At 49.7% G+C, this 21,869-nt stretch overlaps 2 protein-coding genes and 1 long non-coding RNA gene across 3 annotated transcripts; 1 reads left to right on the forward strand and 2 right to left on the reverse strand.

Annotated features, from left to right (window-relative positions):
* Positions 1-880: 880 nt before the first annotated feature.
* UBE2A (ubiquitin conjugating enzyme E2 A) lies at positions 881-9,825 on the forward strand. The gene is made up of 6 exons (XM_041485090.1): positions 881-1,225; positions 1,551-1,631; positions 1,741-1,766; positions 6,819-6,908; positions 7,910-7,998; positions 8,385-9,825. Exons 1-6 carry the CDS (start codon positions 1,182-1,184, stop codon positions 8,511-8,513), a joined length of 459 nt encoding a protein of 152 aa, XP_041341024.1. The 5' UTR covers positions 881-1,181; the 3' UTR covers positions 8,514-9,825.
* LOC121363049 lies at positions 2,014-7,903 on the reverse strand. Its single transcript, XR_005956626.1, has 2 exons — positions 7,147-7,903; positions 2,014-6,525 (listed from the first exon to the last, which is right to left on the reverse strand). It is a non-coding gene; the product is annotated as an uncharacterized LOC121363049 (long non-coding RNA).
* Positions 9,826-12,036: 2,211 nt separating the features above from the next.
* NKRF (NFKB repressing factor) lies at positions 12,037-21,757 on the reverse strand. The gene is made up of 3 exons (XM_041485084.1): positions 21,255-21,757; positions 16,564-16,685; positions 12,037-14,483 (listed from the first exon to the last, which is right to left on the reverse strand). Exons 1-3 carry the CDS (start codon positions 21,455-21,457, stop codon positions 12,496-12,498), a joined length of 2,313 nt encoding a protein of 770 aa, XP_041341018.1. The 5' UTR covers positions 21,458-21,757; the 3' UTR covers positions 12,037-12,495.
* Between the last annotated feature and the right edge of the window lie 112 nt (positions 21,758-21,869).

Genomic DNA, 21,869 nt, shown 5'->3' on the forward strand with positions numbered 1-21,869 from the left:
CCCGCCGGGGCGGCTCCCGGGGCTCCCGCGCCCCTGAGGGCCGGGCACGGCCCCGAGCCGCTCTCGCCGAGCGCCCGCAGCTCGCACGGCTCTGGCTGCGCGGGCCGCTGCAGCGGGACGGGCCCGGAGCGGCAGGTTCGCAGCGCGGCCGTGGTAACAATGTGAACTTTCTTTCACTGGGTTTGCTCCCGTGCCTCTTTCTTCAGCCGCCCCTCACAGCTGGATTATATGAAATTACAAACTCGAGAAACACAGCCCAGCCAGCCTGCTTTACACGACAGCTGAGAGATTCTGTATTTCCAAAAGCTGTTAAAGAAACGTGGAAAATAGCTTATTTTTTCCTTGGAAACACTCTCTGGGGAAGCAGAAAATGCAGTGTAGCAGGTTGTGCTGGTTTTGATAGCGATGGAGTTAATTTTCTTCTCAGTAGCTGGTGTGGGGCTGTGGTTTGGGTTTGTGCTGGATGCAGTGCTGGTAACTCAGATGTTTTTGTTACTGCTGAGCAGGGTTTACCCTGAGCCGAGCCCTTCTCTGCTCCTCAGCCCAGCCCAGCAGCGAGAGGCTGGGGGTGCACAAGGAGCTGGGAGGGGACACAGCCAGGGCAGCCGAGCCCAGCTGACCCCAGGGATGCCCCAGAGCACAGGGCTCATGCTCAGCTCAGAAATCTGGGGGAGAAGGAGGAAGGGGGGAATTTGGAGTGATGGTGTGTGTCTTCCCAAGACACCGTTCTGTGTGCTGGAGCCCTGCCTGCCCCGGGAGGCGGCAATGGGCTCCCGTTCCGGCCGGGCCTGCGCTCTCCCTATGGAACTGTTTTGGTCCCAGCCCGCAGCGCCGCCGCCCCCTCCGTGACGCCACTGTGACGTCACACCCCCGCCCTCCGCCGCCGTTGGTGCCGCCCCCGGGCGCCGCCCCCCGCCGTGGTGGTAGAGGCTGGGCCGGGGGCTCAGCCACATCCGGCTCCGCCCCCCTCTCCCCGCGCCGTTGGTACATCCCGGGACCGTCGGGCTGCCGGCGCAGGAGTCGGTGCAGCCCAGGCTCCCCCCCCGCGCCCGCCGTAGTGGTAGAGGCCGCGATCGCTCCTGTCCGTCAGCGCCGCCGCCGCCTCAGTCGGAGCTCGAACCTCAGCCGCGCCCGGCGCTCCCTCCGGCAGTGTATGCCTGAGCTATAACCCTCAGCCCGCCATGTCCACTCCGGCCCGTAGGCGCCTCATGCGGGACTTCAAGAGGTACCGAGGCCGCGGGCCGAGGGGAAAGGGGCGGGCGGGCGGGAGCAGGACGAAGGGCCGGGCGCTACCGGGGGAGGAGGGGGCAGCACAACATGGCGGCGGGGCAAGGCGCGCTCCGCTGATTGCGTAGCGCGGGCGGCGCTGCCTGCCGCGGGTTACGCCGTTTGCGCAGCGGCGGCCGCCGGTCCGGGTTACGCCGTTTGCGCAGGCGGCCGGTCCTGGGCCTGGTTACGCCGTTTGCGCGGCGCGGCCGCTGCCGGGGCGGGTTACGCCGTTTGCGCAGCGCGGGGGCGCAGGCCGCGCTCACCGTCCCTGTGCCCCGCAGGCTGCAGGAGGATCCCCCGGCCGGGGTGAGCGGGGCCCCCTCTGAGAACAACATCATGGTGTGGAACGCCGTCATCTTCGGGTGAGTCGGCGGGGAAGGGGGCGGCGGGCCGCGGGGGCCGCTCAGCCGCCGGGGGGTTGGAGCCGGGCTGCCAGCGGGGTAACGCTGTGCTTTGCTTTCCCTTCTCCAGGCCCGAGGGGACCCCTTTCGAGGACGGTAAGTGCGGCGTGCGGGGCTGGGGTTTGGCTGTCTCGGGGTGAACTGCTGCGGTTTGACACGGCCTTGGTGTCACTGCAACAGGTGTGGGCCTGGAGACGGCGGGGGGGACGTGGGTGCATGTTCACTGGACCACACACGTGTGCCTGATTTATGTAAATGCTGTTTTTCTAATCCTGTTCTCAGAAAGTGTTGTAGATTTAGATTGCTGTGTTTACTTACAAAAAATACAAATCAGCTTGTACAGTCTTGTATGTAGTTGCTACATTTATTATAAGTCGTTCTAAGGGTCTCTACTAACTTATCTGTTGAACTCTGGATCGTGTTTTTAGGGACATTCATGTTTGGGTAACCATCAATAACTTGGCATAGAACTGTTGTCTTTTGTTTGAGTTCTGTTTTTTTCTGATGCTGGAAGTGTTCTGTGAGCAAGTTCCAACGTGAGTCAGCTGAAGTAGGAAATGGGCTGAATGTTTGAGGAAGTTCAGAAGAGTGGCTTTTTCTTATCATTTATTTTGCTCTGCTACAATTGATACCATTCAGGGCTTAAGATTGAAAAGACTTTTTAAGTTTAAAAGCTGACTGAATAGGTCCTGGTGACATACCTGTAGTTTCCATCTGGCCTTACTGACTTTGACAGGTTTACTGATGCTGTATGAGTGCTCAAGCATCTTGTGAAAACCTGTTAGACATGAAATACTGTCTAACTGAAATCAGTGATGCATTTTTTAAGGTACTTTCAGTGTAGGCTATAATTAATCTTAGATCTCCATGACTCATGACAAAAGCATAGGAAAAATTCCTTAACTCTTCTGTTGTTCTTGGCTAACTCCCTTGTCTTTGTTTATCCATGGAGGTAGCACCTGTGGATGTGCCTCTGAATTGCAGACTGTATTTCTTTGTGAAGATTTTGAAGGCCTCAAATATTTCAGGCCTAAGAAAACACTGAAGACTCACTTGTTTTTAATGAATTTCATAAGTTAAGAAGTTTGCTGGAGTAGCAGCTTCAGCAGTCTAATGTTTAGAACTTGGACTTAAACATTGCATAACAGAACAGCTAGACTAAATGTATTTTGCTGTCTCATTTGGTAACCCTTAAAGAAGGGCTCACTTAACTTCAGTGGGGGTTGCTAGAGCTGCTTTAGGCTCTTGGAGCACTGCTGCTAATAGAGTGATTCACTGCTTGGAGCAGAAAGCTGTCTCCTTGCAGTGTGCTAAAATGCAGGTTCTTGCCATGCTCAGGCTCTTCCAGCTCAGCATGTGGTTAACAGATGCTGTAAGGGCTTTTTTTCCATATATTTCCATTTAGTTGCAGAAGGTTGAGGACTGCTTTTGAGAGCCCTGACATATTGATTTCCTCTGTGCTTCCTGAGGCAGCACTGTGTCTTTATCGTGGGTACTGAGGACATGTTGCACTCACAGCAGTTTGAGGTTCAGACAGATGCTTGAGGCTGCTGCTGCTGTCCTCCTGCTTTGCTTGATGTCATAATGTAATCTCAGGGTGTGATGGATTGCTCTTTTCTTAGCAAAGTCTGTGTTTTCACAGTGTGTGCTCAGGAAAGCAGATGTGTCTTGTGTTGCAGGATATCTGCTTATCTCCTCCTCTCTGGATGCATCTTACTTTCCTAGATAACAAAGCACTAAGTGGAGCCTGGAGATAGGGCTTGTTGGTGCCTCAGCTGTGCTTTCCCATTCAGTGAGTGGAGTAGCACAGTTCAGATGATGGTAGTGCAGTCCAGAGGCAGTTCAGCTTCATGTAGGTAAGGGTAAGGAAATTGTAATTTAACCGCATGTTAGTTTGGACGTGCTTTGCAACTGCACAGGCCTTTGTGACTCAAAGATACACAAACTCTATAATCATTCTCATAAAGCCTTTGCAGGTCAGTGTTCTTTTTCATTTTTAGCCTCTTTCACTCTGTGGTGATACTGTAAAATTTCAGATAGCTTAGTTCTTGTAAAAGTAGCCTGTGAAATTTGGGGAGGGTTGTTATTCTAGAGGTATAATGATACCAACATCATGAGAATTACTGTTCTTTATCCTTGTTCTGGTGAGGCCCTTCTCTGCTTGCAGCTTCTGGGGTGGCGTAGTTTGTCTGGGCTGCAAACCTGAAGTTGAAACACATTTGTTTACTTGCTGTGCAGCATTCTGCAGCTGATATCCCTCCTTCTCCACCCCCAGACTTTGGAGGGTGTTTTCACAACTCAGTGTGCAGGCTGGCTCAGCTTAGGAGCAACCACTGATTTAGATCAGCAGCATAGCTTCCATCTTCTGGTTTAAGAGGATTCCATTGCAGGTGTCTGCACAGGACCCTACGGATATTTATCCTGCCCTTCACCGTATTTCTAAGAACCTTTGTGTGTGGCATCTAAAGTGGTAATGCTGGCACAGCCATGGAAATCCAGGCTGTCCCAGTCCTCTTTCTCTGGAGCTGGATGATGGTGCTGTGGTTAGTGTGGGATTCCTGGCTCAGAGAGTTTGAAGTAGTTCAGCTGTTGTGTCCTGCTTTGCTGCGATTGTGCAGGAGGCTTGAGCAGAGAACACAAGGCATTTGTCTTCTGTGTGGTTTATGCCTTGCTCACGGAATATGGATCCTTTATCCTGGTGCAGGAGTGAATCGTCCCTGCTTTTTGGGCGGTGGAATGGAGGGATTGATCTTGGGGGCTGCAGTGAGGGGGCCCTGCAGGGACACGGGCTCTGCTCTGTGGAGTAGCTGGGGCTGGTGCACAGGCTGTGCAGAGCCTCTCCTGGCTGTGTCAGGGTCTCAAATCCTGAGGTAGGAGGGATCAACAAGGTAAGTACAGGGCAGAAAAGAGAATGTTTGCCTAAGATTAGTGGTGATGGCAATATCAATAATGGCAGTAAATATGATAATTCATGGTTTAAAAATGTCTGTCTAGGGTAAGTTGTGAGAAATACCAGTTGAAAGCATTAAAATTATTGACAGAAGGCCCAGAAGGCCTCATCCCCAGCAGTGTGTTGTGATACCTGTTGTGGGCTTTCAGTGTGAGTGACCCTTGGACTTTGGTGTGTCACATCTCTGGATGTGCCCTTTAATAAAGCTCAGTAGTGAGGGTTTGCATACTGTAGAGCATTTCCAAAGAGCCATTGCCACTCTGGGCCCTGACTTGGAAATCTGAGTAGGTAGATAGATACTCCAGCTGGATGTTGCTCCAGATGAGCCCCTTGCTCAGATTTGTGTTAAAAGTAGCACTGTCCTGTCTCTGGTGGGACAACAGCTTCCCTTTCTTTCAGGCGTTTTAAATCCATTCTAATACCAAACTGCTCCTGTTACTCTCAAACCTGTGTGATGGTTTTTGCTTGGTTTTCAGCCTACTGCTTGCTTAGTCACTCCTTCAGGAGGAGGCTCCTGAGAACTAGAACTGGGGTAGGGAGAGCTGAGAATATCTGGAGTCAAATCTCTAAGTATTTGGTTCTAAGGGGCTGATGTTTGCAGCTGGTAGAAATTGTTCCAAACTTCCCAGTCCTTGGTTTCAAGCTGATCTCAGACCTGGCTCTGTGCCACTGGACTAAGCTGGAGTAAACTTGAAAACGCCACTGCAGACTTCCACTAATTTGAACAATCCTAACTCTGCTGTTCTGGCTCGTTTGTTTCACAGTGAGATAGCATAGTGTTGGCTCTCTGCTGTTACATTGTTAGGCTGCTAATAAAAAAACAAACATGCATGAACTTATTTTTAGGGTGTTGAGACTTCCCACTGCTGTAGAGAAAGTGCTAAAGCATCTGTGCTGTGTCTTCATTTGCTAACTGGAACGTCAAAGCAATGACCTTCATTTCTTCAGTGTTACAGTTTATCTCCTTATAAAGAAGGGAGTCCCTGGGAAATCTTGTGGGTCCTTGATGATCTGGAAAAAAAAAAAAAAGGAAAACCAAAATTCTGTTCTCTGGCTTACCAGTTATTGGCACATGTGTGCTAGCCAAAGGAATAACTTCATTATGTTAGGGCTGGAAAACTCCCTCCCAATAGGAAGCAAGGACACTGAGCGTGGGGGGGACGTGGGGAGCCTGACTCATCCATCACTGATACATAAAGATGCCCTTTCAAAAAAGGCAGCATGCCCCACCAGCAGCTTGTTCCTGTGTTAGTGTCAGGTGCAGTCCTTGTGCAGGAGAGCTGTATGTGTTTATATGAATGTGCTTCAGCTGTTCTCTCTGGGCATGGCCAGGAACATCCCAAGCTGCCTCTGGGGCTGGCTGCTCCTGCTGGTAGCGTGGCTGGGAGGAGCTTGCGTGCCCTGCAGTGGAGTCGGGAGGGTTCCTTGGTTACCGAGCTGAATCAGGAGTAGTCCTTAATCCCCTGAACCCATATGTGCAGCTTAGCTGACAGACTTTTATTCTCAAATTGTTATAGCCTGAGGAGAAGGGCTGAAGTAACTTATGTTGGTGCTGGCTGTTAGAATGGTTGGACTGAGACTCAACTACAGTTTTCTGTTTCTGCTCAATCAGTCTTTCACTAAGGATGACCAGTTAGGATGGTCAGGTTTATATTTTAATAATACTGGATTTTTGTATCCAATATCAGATTTGGATGCTGCATTCAATACTACTTTTCTGCAAGACCTGATTACCTTAAAGTTGTTGAGAAATATGCCTTTATTTTTTAATTTAGAGGAAATAAATTACAAGGTCCTTGCTGTGACAGCATATTCCATAGATAGGACTCACCGAATGACGTTATGTTACACAGATGGTTCTACACCCACTGCTGTTTTTTGCACAGTGTACTGGGATTAGGCTCTCTGGAAGAAAACCCCAAGGGCAGATTTATTTCCCTACATAAACCTTTCGACTGGTTTAGTAAAAGTAAGTCACAGGAAATACTCTTGTACCAGTACTGTCTGGGACTTCAGTGTTAATGATTAACTCCACGAGAGTAAAGGAATTGCTGTGGGATTGCACAGTGTGTGTTCCATATCCATCATGCCTGTGTGAGCACAGTAGTGTCTGTGTGTATTGTGGGGGAATGCTACTTACTCATCCCTTGTGTAAATTCATGCTGAATAAAGGTTGCTTATCTCTCTTTCAACTCTAGGAACTTTCAAACTTACAATAGAATTCACAGAAGAATACCCAAATAAGCCACCTACTGTCAGATTTGTCTCTAAAATGTTTCATCCAAATGGTAAGTACTTACACAATGCTTGGGTTTACTTTTGCTGTTTTATTGGAGGTTTGGTGGTGGGGAAGAGAGGGCTGGGGTGTTTTTTGTTATAGCTTGCTGTATAAAAGGTCTGTTTATTACAAGAGTTTCCACTAAAAAGGCAGCACAGTTCCAGTGTGGTGGTGCAGTTTTGGTGAGGATGGATATGTGAGCAGTGCTCAGGCTTGAAAAGAAAGGGGCAATAAAAGGAGCCTCTTACCTTTCAGGTGTTACAGCACAGTACTGATGAGACACTCAACTGCCTGTTAAGCCTTGCAGAAGAATGTTTTGTACTTAAATAGCAGTGCTTTGGACTTCTGTCTGTATGTATTGTAGACATAGCATAGTGACACCAGTGAATGCAGCTGTCATCTGTCACTTCCCCAAAATGCCTGTAGGAATGATGCACCATGAAATGTAGTGTTAGGGTGCAGCTACAGCCAGTGACAGCAGGATTGTTTAATTAATCCCCTTCCTTGATAACTAAAGGCTGGAGAGGTATTCCTTGCCTTTGTGCAGAAATACCAGAAACCTTCCAACATGGCAAGTGTGGGTACAGTGCAGGGAGGGAAGGGTCTCATGGAGCTGCTGTGAGTCAGGTGACTGAAGTCTGTTGTAGAGATTTCATGGGGAAACCTTGAGTGTGAACAACTGTTTGTGGGTGTTCTTTGTTTGGTTCACTTCTGGTAGCTAAAATTTTTTTATCTTAAAATCTGTTCATGGTTTTCCACGGTGGTAGTTGCAATGACACAGAGAAATTTGTGAAGGAATAACTAGGGGTTGAGTTTAAATACTGCAGGCTTCTGTTGGTGAGGAGCTTCACTGCTTCCTACCTAGAGGCCTATTTGCAGGATTTCAGCCTGTCAGACACTGGACTGTTGCAGTGTGTCTGTACATAGGTTTTCAGGAGTGGGCAATACTAGGGAGAAAAGCCAGTAGCTGTACAAGTTGTGTTTTAAGCTGGTTTTTTTGAACCTTTCCAGTCTATGCAGACGGTAGTATATGTCTGGATATCCTTCAGAATCGCTGGAGCCCCACTTATGATGTCTCCTCCATCTTAACATCCATACAGGTAAAAGAACTCTGCATGAAGAGACAGAATTACATTAGGATGCTTTGACAAAAACAGCTCAGGAAACTTTTTTCCCCCTTTCCTAAGAGCCAGTATAGCAGCTATGATATTGGCAAAGTGTGAATCCTGCCCAGGTGTGAACTGGCCAGGCAGTGACACAGGTGGTCACTGCAGGGGCCCACCAGCAATGCTTGGCTGTCACAGCCAGTCACCTGCACTGTGCAGGGGTGACACTGGTGGCCAAAGCCTCTAATCCCTTCAGGCTGCAGGGGTGCAGAGTGCTGCACCTGGACTAACATCTCTGCTCTCACTAGTATGGGTGCTCTAGAGGATGTGTTGGAAAGCTGTACTTTGTATTGCCTAAGGATCTTTTTCTCTTTGCACAGTCCCTATTGGATGAGCCAAATCCGAACAGTCCAGCAAACAGCCAGGCAGCTCAGCTATACCAAGAGAATAAGCGGGAATATGAAAAACGGGTTTCTGCAATAGTAGAACAGAGCTGGCGTGACTGTTGACCCAGGATGATGCAAATGAACACTCTGTTGATGAGGAAAATAAACAAAGTGTCCGAGTCATCTTTTTCCTCCTAGCATTTACTTTGCAAGCAAAATAGCTGTTGTGCTGTTGCCACCCTCCCTTGCTGAAGCTTCTTCTCCTTGGACATCAGAACGCACCCACTTTGAAGTCAGACGTTCTGTACTTGGGTTACTTGCAAAAGAGTTACTGATGCTGAATTCATTTTCTGTGGTCCCTCTCCAGTCTTAGGGCAGTATTGTGCATTTCTGTAGTGTACACTAAGCTTTTAATTGTAATTGTGTTATACACAGTGATGCTTATGTGTAGCTTGATAAAAGGGATGTTTATATACATACACATTTTTTAACTGATATTAACTAAAGTGCTGATGTGTCCGGGCTGGTCACTTACCTCTACTATTGGTTTAGACCCCACTGCATTTCTAAGTACTGGGTGAAGAAATCATCTTTTGTTTCCCTTTTGCATTGGTTTATCAACTCCTTTACTCATGTTAAAAAAATCAACTCTTCAATTGATTCCAATTCAAAGATTTAGTAAGACCCTGGAATGCTTGTTATTTCTGCACTTCACATGCAAGATTTATGTACAGATCTACATAAATCACTACGGCTGTAGTACTTGGATCTTTGCTGAGGGTGAGAAACAAGCCCTTTTTGTTTTATTACTATTTTAAAGGACATGCCTACAGAAACTGTCAGTAGGTTTCCATAGTCCTGTCACCGAGGCATTACTGGACAAAACCAGGCAGAGCTGTGGTACTCAGCAAAAGGCCTTCCACATTAAGGAAGAGGTAAAACCTGACCTGTTCCAGCGATGGAATTACTCTCCTTCGGTGTCTTTCTCCTGCCCCTTATCTTTAGCTGAGAAAGATAAGTTGTTTGGGATCTAACTTTGTCTTGTGGGAAGTTTGAATTAGGTCCAGGGTAGGCACTCGAGTCTGCAGTTTCTGCTCTTCGAAGATGACCGCGTGGTTTGTGTGAGCTACTGCTGCATGCTTGAGTTCGTTCCCTTCAGTTTTATGGAAGTATTTTTTCAATTCTGAAAAAAACATTTGTAAGTCCAGTCACTTCTTTTGTAAGGCAAGTTTGTACCTTTGGATACAGAACTTTAAGCAGCAGTGTGGGATGGAACCTGCAATTGTGTTGTCCACTGTTCCAGTGTCTTTTGTGTGCACATTGGTCTGTTAGTTGAAAAGTATAACTTTGCACAAGTAACCCATGTAAGAAACTGTACATTTTTCAAAAGTTGTAAATAAAGTGTAACCTTAGTGCTTATTGTATAAATAGGCAAGAAGTGTATAACTGTGCTTATTTAACTGGGCTGCCAGCAGCTGGGTGTGGGGTGAAGCTCCAGCACTGAGACAGTTCCTGCTGTGGGCAGCAGTGGGGAGAGGCGTGCCTGGGGCAGTGAGGGAGACAGGGCTGGCTGCACGGGCAGGGACACAAAGGAGCCTGGGCCCCGAGTTAGCTACAGCAACTTCGTGAGCTGTTGATACAGGAATTGCATTTACTTTCCTCCTGTCTTAGCAGGTGGAGAACAGGATTTATGATGAGTGGCAGATAACAGGAGCTGGTTTCTGTACAAGTAGCTGGGCTCTTCCAAAAACTTTAATGCAGATTTGTACCTGCAGTGAGAGCTTGTACCCCAGAACAGCCTTGTGCCTTACGCGGGGCAGCTGTAATGCCACAACCCTTTCTGAGGGAGCCGAGACCCTCTAATGCCACAGAGGCCCTGGCCACAGTTCCACCATTCTTGTGTTTGTTTCACTAGTTAGAAAAAAACCACAGAGTGGACTCTTACAGCAGCCAGAAATGAGCAGCACAGAGCTGCCAAAGAAAATCAATCTCACCTTCAACCTCGCTCAGGCAAGGCCTTTGTCCACAGCCTCCACCATGGCCCTGTGGTGCCTCTCGTGAAGGCTGAGGCTCTGCAGCCCCCTGGGCACAGCGACGCTGCTGAGTCCCCACCAGGTCCTGCACAGGCAGAGGGGTCACAGCCAGGACCCGGGACAGGAAAGGCAACATCCTGCACAGACTGGGCCAGCTGCCCCCGCTGAGCTACTGTGACTACAGCTAGGCCCCACCTCTCCCAAAAGAGGCATTTTTCATCTTGAATCAGTGGAACTCTTACTGCCTTCCTTGGCATCACCAAGCTCTAACCACCCGGTGCATACCCAAGCAAGGGAGGAGGAGCTTCACTTCTTTCCCTAGAAAGTACCAGGCTTCTTCCACTCCTACAGCACCATCTGCTACAATCCAGCATTCCTGAGAGCAGAATTCAGACACAGGGAGAAGAAATGCACAAAAACCAACCCCAAACAAAAGGGAAAAAAACCTACTTTCAGAATTTACTGCCATATTATTTTTCACAGCAGGAGCAAGTTGTTACTGAGCAGACCAAGCAGGCAGAAGTTGTGCTGCAGCTAGGCAGAGAGGAGAGGACTCTTGGTCTCTGCCTCCTGAGTCTCACCTGCCAGGGCAGTCTCTCCTCTTCCTTATCACACTGCAGGGACTAAAATCCCTCTAACTGTTCACCACCAGGACATTCAGAGGTTAGGCATCCTCCCTCACCTCAGCCCTGAGAGCATTTAAAACCAGAACAGAACAAGAGGTGAGAAAAAAGGTAGAGGAGAGTGTAAAGATTTGGAGAGGCAAATAAAAGCAGCAGAAAATGGCAGGTGATGGCTGAGACATGGCAACAGGAGACCTGACAAAAGCACTGCATTAGGACTGGCTGAGTGGTACAGAAGCACCTGCAGACCCCACTGCTGACAGAATAACAAGCATCTCTGGGCATGCCTCACTCCTGGCTCTTCCAAGGTCAGCTGCTATCCTTTAAGCTTCCTAAGCCTGAAGGGAGTGTTGTCCAAGGCTCACACAGCACTGTGTCCTGTAACCCTGCTGGCAGAGCAGCGCAGATGGAGGCCAGAGGCTGCTTCCCAGTAAAGGAGGGGAGCACTCCAGCCTCCCAGTGGCATAAACTGGCCCTGGAGAGCTTCCACACTCACACGAGGTCAGAGCAAGGCCAAGAGTTTCCTGGGGAATCCCCCTCACCAGACATAAACACCGGTACAGGGATGGAGCAGAGAAATAACCAGGCACAGATTCAGTTTTGTTCAGGATTAAAGAGCTGATATTCCAAGTAAAAAAATAAGTTATATAACAGTCCCCACAAGCTACATGAGCATCTTTGAGCGTGGGCTCTTGCATTTACCTCCAGTTTTTATATTTCACACTTCACCATGGTATCTGCACATGTCAACCGTTCTCCAAGGTAGAAAGGCTGGAATTCTCTCAGTCCCATTCGCTGGCAATGAAGGCGCCTTCAGTGACTCTCAGAATGGGAGACTCAAGGTAGAAATCTATGAATGAAACTACCACTAAACTGGTTAAGGTTTACATACTGTACATATACACACAGTACAGACAAGACCTCGATATATGTATTTCTCAAGAATAATCAAGTTTTCACACTTTTTTTCATACAAAGTGTGACAAAACCTTTTTTTTTCCAGAAATAAAACTTTATTTTTGTTGAAATTAATACCAATTTTACATACAAGTTTATGCCCCCGGACTGCATTTCCTTTGCTTTTTAAATTTTTTTTTCAAAAAGCTTTTTTTTTTCCTTCCTTGCTCAACAAGAGCAAGGGACCTATAATTTTAAATTATGTCAAATTCCTTCTCGTTGGACATGTGTGTTTGCTATTACAAAACTATTAAAATGTGAAGGAACAAGTAATATCAAAGACACATACAGTAACAGCACTACTGCTTTTGGGTTGTGCTAATGCGCTTGAACAGAATTCGGTCGGTTCTAAACACCTAACAACATTTTAGAAATTATATTGCCAAAGTAAAAGACTTTAATGTCATTATTACCCACGAGAAAAATGCAGCATCTCTGTCTTTAGTCGAGTGGCAAGGAAACTCAGTCTCTGGTCAAAGGGGACACCTCACCTCAGTTTGCTTGGGGCATGATAAGCTCGTAATGCCCAACCTGGCCTTCCTGCTTCAGCTGGTCTATCAGATCTTCCTTGCGCCGCTTCCTGCTCACCACCAAGTATCTGTTGTATCCCTGCCCATGGGATTTACTTTTAAGACCATATTTTTGGGCAATTTGATGTATCTGTTTCCGCTCATCCATGGTCAGTTCTCTAGAGAAAGTCAAGTCAACGTGACTGTCTGAACGTGCATAGTTTCGAATGATCTCTTCAATATCTCTCTTAGCGATTCTGTTCACCCTTTCCACATCAAGCCCAAGTCCTTCCCTTTTGAACTGCTCCTTTACTGAAATAGGCTCCCTAATTCCTTCACCATCTTTCCCTAGGCCACCGCCTGTCCAGCCCATCTTTCTTAAAATTTGGTTCCCAATGTTGTCTTCTTTGATCTTTTGTTTGAAAGCCTCTTCTGCTGATCGACCTCGAATCTCATTTCTGGAGATGACGTCTTCAACAGTGGTGCCTTTCTTCAGGTTATTAACAACAGTTGGCTGAGTCTTTTTGAGGATTTTCACGGCTTCCTCTGCTGCCTCATGCTTGACAGATTTCTTCACTCCAACTGCTTCTGCGATGAACTCATCTTCAAGCATCACCTTGCATTTCCATCGCATGCCTGTCATCCTCTCAAAGACGTACTCCACCGTCATCTTGTTGAACTGGGCGGTGTCGTTCAGGGTACACACCGGGTTACTGGAGTTCTCGTAGATCACCAGGTCCTTCAGGTCCTTCTTCCTCCCAGAGCCCCGTGATGAGCAGCCCACTTTCTGCACCTGGGTCACTTTGAGGGATGCTATATTGGACTGCATCTTCTGCAGGATTTTCAGTGCCTCCTCAGCTGCCGCGTGCTTGCTGGTCTTTTTTGTGCCAAATCCCTCGGCCAGGCAGTGATCTTGGAGATACACCTGACAACGCCACGAGCGGTTGGGCATTAATTCATACTTATATTCAACAGACATTTTGTTATATGAGGCAGAATTGTTAAGTATTCCTATTGCATCGCTGGCATTCTCTGTGAGGACAAAACTAGTCCAGTCTTTGTTGGCATTCGTGGAACCCTTCATGGATTCAGTACCGGGCTGCATTGGGACACAGTCCCTGTTGGCAACTACGAACTCCTCATGAGGTTTGAGAGCGGGAGGGAAATCTGGGCGACACACACCTGCCTCACACACCACCAGGTCCTCGTGGTAGGTGTGCTTGAACTTCCGCTGAACAACTCGAACTTCCACGGATTTCTTCAGCAGCTTCACTGCCTGCTCCGCGGCTCGATCCCGGGATCCGTTCTTGCTGCCGGCGTAGCCGGTGGCCAGGTAGACGTTCTGACATCGCACCTCGCAAGCGAAGCCATCTGTCAGCAGCTTCTTGCTCTTGGGCAGGTCAGCAGGAGCAATCTCTTTCAGAGGAACATAAATATATTCAGGGTTTGTCTTGCATGCCTGAATCGAACGTGTCAAAAGATACGTGAAGTTAATTTTATCAGTCCCAGTGTTTGCATCTGGATTAGTAAGATTTTTCCAGACAGCTGCTGACAGTTTCTCCATAAAGCTCTGCTTCAGCATTATTGCTGATGGAGGGAAAGTCTCTGATGCAGACGGGGCAGTTGAAGGGGAAACAGAAACCTGCACGGCGTTGCTTGTGGTAGAGTCCACACTATTCACAGCCTTCTTGGCTGCTGCTGCTGGGCCTGTAAAGCCAAGCCCAGCTGAGCTGGAGAGCTGGGGATTCACCTCTCGTGCATTCACAAAAGAATTTGTACAGTTTTCAGCTGGCTGTGCCATGCTGTTTGTATTTGCCTCCTGGTTCACCTCCTGCCTTTGGTTATCCAGAGAATTGTTCTTGCCATCCTTCTCAGCGCTGGCGACAAAATGTATGGGCTCAAAGCGTGGTCGCACTCGGAACTTGGGGACCACCTTTTTGGGTGGCTCAGGAGTCTCTTCTGGCTCTGGACCTATGACATGGAAGAATATTACACAATTACCAATATGTGCTATGACAGGGAGACAATGTTTTCAGAAAGTGATCTTCAAGAGGAGCCTGCAGGCTCTGAACACTGGATTTGCATTTCTTAGCCAAAATTCAAAAGGTTTCCTTCCAAAAGACATTCACAATGCATTAAAGACAACCAGTCATTCTTGTGCGGGTCACTACAGTGGTATTTCCACTTTCACAGCTACCACACAAAAATCTCTAGATATTTAGTCACATGATACTGCCTTACAGCATTGCTCACTGACCTATCTGGTCATTTCTGAAGTTAATCCCTTCAAATCTACTAAAATAAGTAATAAGTAAAACTATGGTCAACAAGACAGAACACCAGAGCAGGACTAGAACCTCAGCTCTGACTCTGCTGCAGGGTTGCAGGATGATGTCATCTGATAAATAAACTGATAGATAAACTACTATAGATAAACTACTTTATCATCAGGTCTCCTCATCTGAGGCGGAACACAGTGGTACCAAACCCTCCTTTCCAAAACACACAGGGCTGTTACTGACTTAACAGAAGCACATTTTTCTCAGTGTAATTGTTTTGGGCTAAAGGGCAGCAAACATGAAGAAATCTGCCTGAGCCTCAAGGGACAGCTGCAGCGACTGAGGGCCCCATTACTGACAGACCTCTTGTTTCTTCACCAGAAGAAATGCAAATGAGACAGACTATCCTGGTGTGCACAGCTACTGCAGAAGGGGAGAATCAAATAGCTGACAAGCAAATAAGTTACATCTAAGAAGAGATGGTTACACAAGACTTCTCCTGTGGAAGATTCAGCACCCACACGCTGACGTGGTACATGTGTGTAATTTCATCGGAGGAGCAAAAGGCCAGCTCAGTGCTGGGAAATGCTGCCTAATCCAGTGCCAATGTGTGTGGCCTTGTTGTAGGTCAGGCTGTCTAGACATCCACCACCACAGCAAAGGTATCACCACCCAGCTCTCTGCAGGTGAAAAGAACACCTGCACGCAGCACAAACAGCCCTTCCTTCCTGCTGAAACCAGGTGACAAAGCTCTTATGCATTAAATCCTTTGCCCATCAGTTTTGGTGAATTATGGCTAGGTTTGCATTTCTTCCCCGTCTGTTTTTGACAGCTGCACTGCAGCAGCACCTAAAGGCTCTTGCCAGCAGAACAGCTCATTATGCCGTCTGTGCAACAAGCCCTGGAGAACCCCCAGGGCTGCTGCCTGTGACAGACAAAACACGGAGAAGAACAGTACCTCCTCAGTTTTGCAGCTGGCCCATGGAAGCACAGAAAGACTGCTGGCTGTCAAAGTAAGGGAAGCAACTTTGGCAGAGCTAGAAATTATACCCAAGCCCAGAGGAGTCCTGTGCTGTGTGGCCATTTGTGCCTCACACAGCCCCACTGCTGAGTGACACTGGCCTGCCCGCGCAGCTCCTGCCCCGCTCCAGAGGGAGGGCAGGCAGCTCTGAAGGTGCCATGGAGCAGCCAGCAGACAGAGCCATCCAACTGCCAGCCCTCCCTGCCTGCTGCATTTCCTCCACTGGAAAAGCAACAGCGGGAACACTGATCCCTAAGACCATGGGACTGAGCTGACATATACAGCACTCTTCCAGGCCCAGCAGGGGGGAAAAGAAACCCCAAAACTACACATCATGTCTACTCCCCATCCCCTCAAAGCTCCAAGCAGGCTGTAACTCAAATCAGTGAGCTGAGCATCACTATATACATCTACAACCCTTCCTAGGGTCAGAACATCACACCTCACCACAGCAGACAAAGCCAGACAGGTATTTGATTCCAGACACCATTCCCAGGGGAAACTAATTACCTGACAATTGAAATGAAAAATGGTATTTTTTGAAGCAAAACCAGAACTGTGTGTGAATCATGCACATGCCAGAGGAGGGGGAACCACTCTGCAGTCCAGCAGAGCACACCACGGGCACTTCCCTCCAGTGTGCTGTGCCGGCTGTCCCAGAGGCAGCCCCGTGGCACACCAGCGTCCCCCCGCGCCCAGGGCTGCCCCCACACAGGACAGGGAAGGTCACTAACACGGCAGAGGTACTCACTGTCCGATGGAGAGCGGTGTCTCTTCAGCTTCCTGTTGGGCACCAGCTCGTAGGACCTTGTTTCCCCAATGTCGATGCCTTCAGCCATCTTGAGAACCTTCTCCATGACCTGCACACCGTACCTGCGTGGGGTCAACAGCAGCACACTCAGAGCGGCCCCAGGGGCAGCACACATGCACACACAAGCTTTTGTTATGTAAAACAAGAACTAAAGCTGCCTGAGACACAGCAGCTGGTGCCAGGGAGATGCTCCTCTGATCCTGCTGGAGCAGAGCATAGCACTGGCCACTGTCGCCCTGCCACAGCTGCTGTGGCACGGGCACACAGCCACACACCAGTGACCTGGCTCTGCACGAACCCACCTCTCATTAACCATGCAGCCACCACACTGACAGCGTTCTAAACTGAAATTTAAATGCATTATCTGACAAAACACAGTATTTGGCACAGCTGCCAGGGGCACTAATGAATACTGGGGTGTGAGAGAGGAGCAGCAGCTTCAGTGAATCAAACACAGGAGCTCAGACTGGCACTGGAGTCCTGTGTGGGGCAGCAGCCAGAGCCTGCACATCACCAACACAACTGCCATGTCAGGTGACAAAGGCACTACTCAGCCTTCATCGACCACTGTTTAAAAAGCCAAGCTAAATTCTAGCTGGGTGCTGTAACTGAAATGCTTTAGGTTCCTGAACCACAAGAGGTGAGGTGGCTGTGACAAGCTCTGAGCAAACTCTGACCCTGCTGCAGCACCCACAGTTCCACACAAGCAGGACATGCATGGCACAGCCCTGTTCCATCCCTCCAGGCCTTACATCCCCCACCAGCTCAGTTTTCCATTGCTCTGGGGATCTGTCACATGATTTTGAGCCGTTTGCATGCTGAGGCTGAACAGGAAAAAGCCCAGACCTTTCTATCCAAGGAGAGCCTACAAACACAGCCTGACACCTGCCTCTGACAGCTTCACACCATGGTTCAGAAAGGAGGAAGAGCAATGCTGCACCTCGTCCATGGTAGGCTCACCTTCCAAAGTCAGAAAGCAGCCGTGGGCACTGCCCACAGACAGCCCACAGCTGTCCCAACAGCCAGGGCTGCAGGGATTTGCACCAGCTTCTAAATACGGCTGTTCCAAGGACTCTGGAAATCTACTCAAGCTCCACTCAAGAAAGGTCTTCTCTGCTGCTGATTTAGAGGACCAAGCAGAAATTAGATCCATATAAACTCCTGGAGAACTCTGAGCACAGACTACTCCAGTCTCTGCTTCACTAGCACAGCTCAGCCCTCAGTGGAGGCAGTGGAACCGGGAATGGGAAGAAAATTCCAGGAGGGATCAAAGGGAGATGAGATAGTGGTGATACCCTGTTGGGAGTTAGTATTTTTCCTTTTGTTTCTTTCTCTCATGAAATTTTGTCCCTTCTGTTACTAAGAGAAAATAATGACCAGTACTTACATAAGAGAGACTAAAGAAATGGCCAAAGTGGGGGAAGTGGGCAGCTTGCTACTCTCTTACCTGGAGGGTTTTCTCTTTGGAAGTTCAAAGATTCCATGAGATTCTGGCCAGGGGGTGAGGGGCTGGGCTCAGCTCCTCTCCCTCTCTTGCTGTTGGCATGGGAGGACAGCCTAGCCCGTGTTTTCTGCCCTGCCTCGGGCTTTTTTTGCTACACTTTAACCCTGCACTCGGTGTCCACTTGACCCTGAAGCTCCCGCTAGGGCTGTGCAGTTTTTGTTACGTTTTATTTTGTTTTGTTTTGTTTGTTACCCCGGGGGAAGCATCGCCCCCTGCCGGCCGTGCCCGGAACTGCAGGGAGGGGAGGCTGGGCTGGGGCTGTGCTCGGCTCGCGGGGGCCGCTGCTGTTTGCAGGGTCACACACACACACTGACACACTGTACACACATTTACACTGACACAGTGTACACACACATTTACTGACACGCACACACTGTACACACACACTGACACATGTACATACACATTTACACTGGCACATTTACACTGACACACACTGTACACACACACTGACACACACACACACAGTGCACACACACTGACACAGTGTACACACACACACTGACACTGACACACACACAGTGGACACACAGTGACACAGTGTACACACACACACACTGACACAGTGTACACACGCACTGACACACAGTGTACACACACACACTGACACACACACAGAGTGCACACACACACTGACACACAATGTACACACACACTGACACCATACACACACATTTATACTGACACACAGTGTACACTGACACACAGTATGCACACACATTGACACTGACACACAATGTACACGCACATTGACACTGACACACAGTGCACGCACACATTTACACTGACACACAATGTACACACACATTGACACTGACACACAGTGTACACACACATTCTGGAATGTACATACACATTCCAGTAAAGAACTGCTGTTCCTTTTCCCATGTCTTTGCCTGAAAGCCCCATAATTTCAAACTTATAATAATTCAGAGGAAAGGGGTTGTATTTTCCATTCCAAGGGAGGTTCCCACCTTCCTTGGCAGACACCTTCCTTCAAACCAGGACACAGCCTCATCCTCTTGCAGCCAAAGGGGAGAGGAGTGGGAATCTGTCTCTCTCTCTGGCTTACAGGGACAGGGTGACATTACCTGTGATGGACAATGTCCCTCTCCAGCAGGGTGCAAGAACAGTGTCTCAGGTTTGACACCTGTCATTCTTCAGAAGGATGGAGACCTTTGGGGCTCATATTTCAGCTGGGGGCGGGCAGGAGATCAACCAGTCTCAACATGTGTTTGTCTAACCTGGCCAGAGGAACCCAGTGCCCCCAGTACCTAACTGAAGTCTCCCTGCTGTGACTTTAATAGGTTACCCCTTATCCTGATGCCTGTAACTCTGGAGCATAATGCCCTCCTGCACCACTGCCACTATTCTCAGCCACCTTTAACATATCTAGGAACAGGAGCGCCTTCTCTCATCCACACCTAAACTAAATTAAGCCTTTTACTTAACCCCTTCCTCACAGAGCATGTTTTCTGAGCCTTCTGGACGCTCTCCACATCATGTCCCAGCAGAACACTCAGTCAGATTTCATAGCAAAGACTCTGATCTGCTCTTCACAGAGCCACAGAACAGTGTGAGTAGGAAGGGTCCCACAAGGATCATGGAGCCCAAGTCTCGGGTGAATGGCCCACACGGGACTGAACCCACATCACTGTCACTGTCAGCACCCTGCTGTCACCAGCTGAGCTGTCCCACAAACAGGCTGCCTTCAGCTGGCAAGAAATCAGCATTAGGAAAACAAAACAAAACCCCAGCCAACAAACTTAAGGGAAAACAACAAAAATCCCTCAAACTTTGAAGCTATTTACTTGATAAATCAACAACAGCTCTTCCCAAACACCAAAGGCAGTTCCAGGGAATGCTGCAGGTCCCTTCCTTCCCCAGGCAACTGTAAGTAAAGCTAGAATTGTTTGAACAGCACAGAATGCTCCCATGCAGTGCTCCCAGCCAGGCACAGCGGCTCTGGGGAAACACCTTCACTGATAATGGCTCCAGACTGCATCCTGCCCAAATCTCCTCCCCCCTGAGATCTGCAGGGAAAGGAGTCCATCACAGAAAGTATGTGCACTGACAGGTTTAAACTGCATCAGTTTTTAGGATTTGAAACCTTCCCACACAGCTGTTCACATCTATTAGCAGCACCTGTAACTGTTTAGTGCATCACTCCCAAAAGCCCTGGCACAGAGAAGGTCCCCATTTAGACAGCACACAAGCACATTAAGATGGACCACACAGACTCTATATGAAGAATATATGTATATTCTCAATTTCAACATATTGCTCAAGCTTTGGAATTGGAAACTGTTTAAAATCTATGCTAAATTTTAGTGCTTGCAGGGCAGAACAGTTTAGTACATGACCCAGGGAAAAAAAAAAAAGGAAACAGGCAGATGTGTATTTAAAGATATTGATTTTGCTCTGTAGAGATGACACAGAGGCTGTGGGATGGAACACTATTAAAAGTCCATCTATGTGCCACAGTTTGCAGAAGTTGGTCGTTAAGCAACTGCTTCCGTCCAGTTAAAAACAATCACATCATAAAAGGCGTCTGTGGAACGTGGGTGACGTTTCTGCACATCTCCACAACCTGGCTATGGTCGGTAGGGCTGGATGAAAGGATTCCCCTTCCCTCTCCACGTTCACTTCTCCCAGAAAAGCAGTGCCTTCAGGGGACTGTACAGGCTGCTTTGCGCTCACAGGGAAGCTGTCTCCGCATTTAAATGACACAGCACAGCACCACAAGCTTAACGAGTCCTGGGGGCGGGACACCAAGAACTCCTTGCAAAACACACATGAACTTCTGCAGCGCCTTGCTCCCCTCCACATACAAACACCGGCACACTCGGGCAAACAAAACTGCCCAGGCACAGAAGTTCTCTCCCCGAGCCCCTTTTATCCCAGCTCTTCTGCGGCTACCTCCTAAAACGCACCTGGAGCCGAGATTTGGCCACGGCGGGAGCCTGCGCCCCTTCTCCCCGCGGGGGCTCCCGTCCCGCCTGACTTCCACCGACTCCTGCCCGCCCCGCGGCACGGCTCGTCCCGCTGAGCCCCGACCCGCGCCCTCCCGCGGGGAGCCCCGGCCGACAGCGAGCCGAGAGCCCGCCCGCGGGGCCGCCAGCCTCACCTGCAGCCCATGAAGACGTGGTTGGTCCAGAGCACGGAGAGCGCCAGCAGCTGGTCGATGGCGCCGCCGGGGTACGCGGGGAGGTGGCGGAGGATGAAGCGGCGGCGCAGCGCCCATTGCCGGTCGGTCTCGTTGTACTGCCGCCACTGCTCCAGCTCCGGCTCGGCCACCGCCTCCGGCTGCGGCTCTGCCGGCGGCGGCATGGTGGGCAAAGGCCGCGGGGCCGAACCCCGCCAGGGGCGCGCACCCGCCGGGCCCGGGCGCGTACGGCGGGACCAGGCCCCACGTGTGGACCAGGCCGCGGCTCGCTGCGAGCCACCGGGAAGAGGCGGCCCGGCCCAGCCTTAGCTCCCCCGTCACCTGCCCCGCCCCCGGCCCCGTTCCCTGGCGGCCCCGCCCCGCAGGTGCCGTCGCGCTCCCGGTTCCGCTCCCGGTTCCGCTCCCGTCACTCGCTCGGGGCCGAACGGCGCGGCCCGGCCGGCGCCGCGTCACGTGGCCGCGCGTCACGGTCGCGCGAAACACCGCGAGAAACCGCCGCCATGGCGGGGCCAGCGTCCCCTGGCGGCCGCTGCCCGGCGCGGTCCCGGGGCAGCGCCGCGCCCCACGGGCCCCACG

This window comes from Pyrgilauda ruficollis, unplaced genomic scaffold (genome assembly GCF_017590135.1).
Source record: "Pyrgilauda ruficollis isolate IOZ18807 unplaced genomic scaffold, ASM1759013v1 scaffold7, whole genome shotgun sequence".
Taxonomy (NCBI): domain Eukaryota; kingdom Metazoa; phylum Chordata; class Aves; order Passeriformes; family Passeridae; genus Pyrgilauda; species Pyrgilauda ruficollis.

Excerpts from the sequence above, each read along its gene's own strand:
- UBE2A (XM_041485090.1), top strand. The coding sequence starts at position 1,182 with ATGTCCACTCCGGCCCGTAGGCGCCTCATGCGGGACTTCAAGAG. Across the intron at positions 1,632-1,740 it reads TGGAACGCCGTCATCTTCGG|GCCCGAGGGGACCCCTTTCG; the intron begins GTGAGTCGGCGG and ends TCCCTTCTCCAG. Across the intron at positions 1,767-6,818 it reads GGGGACCCCTTTCGAGGACG|GAACTTTCAAACTTACAATA; the intron begins GTAAGTGCGGCG and ends TTTCAACTCTAG.
- NKRF (XM_041485084.1), bottom strand. The coding sequence starts at position 21,457 with ATGCCGCCGCCGGCAGAGCCGCAGCCGGAGGCGGTGGCCGAGCCGGAG. Across the intron at positions 16,686-21,254 it reads CACGTCTTCATGGGCTGCAG|GTACGGTGTGCAGGTCATGG; the intron begins GTGAGGCTGGCG and ends GACCCCACGCAG. Across the intron at positions 14,484-16,563 it reads ACACCGCTCTCCATCGGACA|GTCCAGAGCCAGAAGAGACT; the intron begins GTGAGTACCTCT and ends TCCATGTCATAG.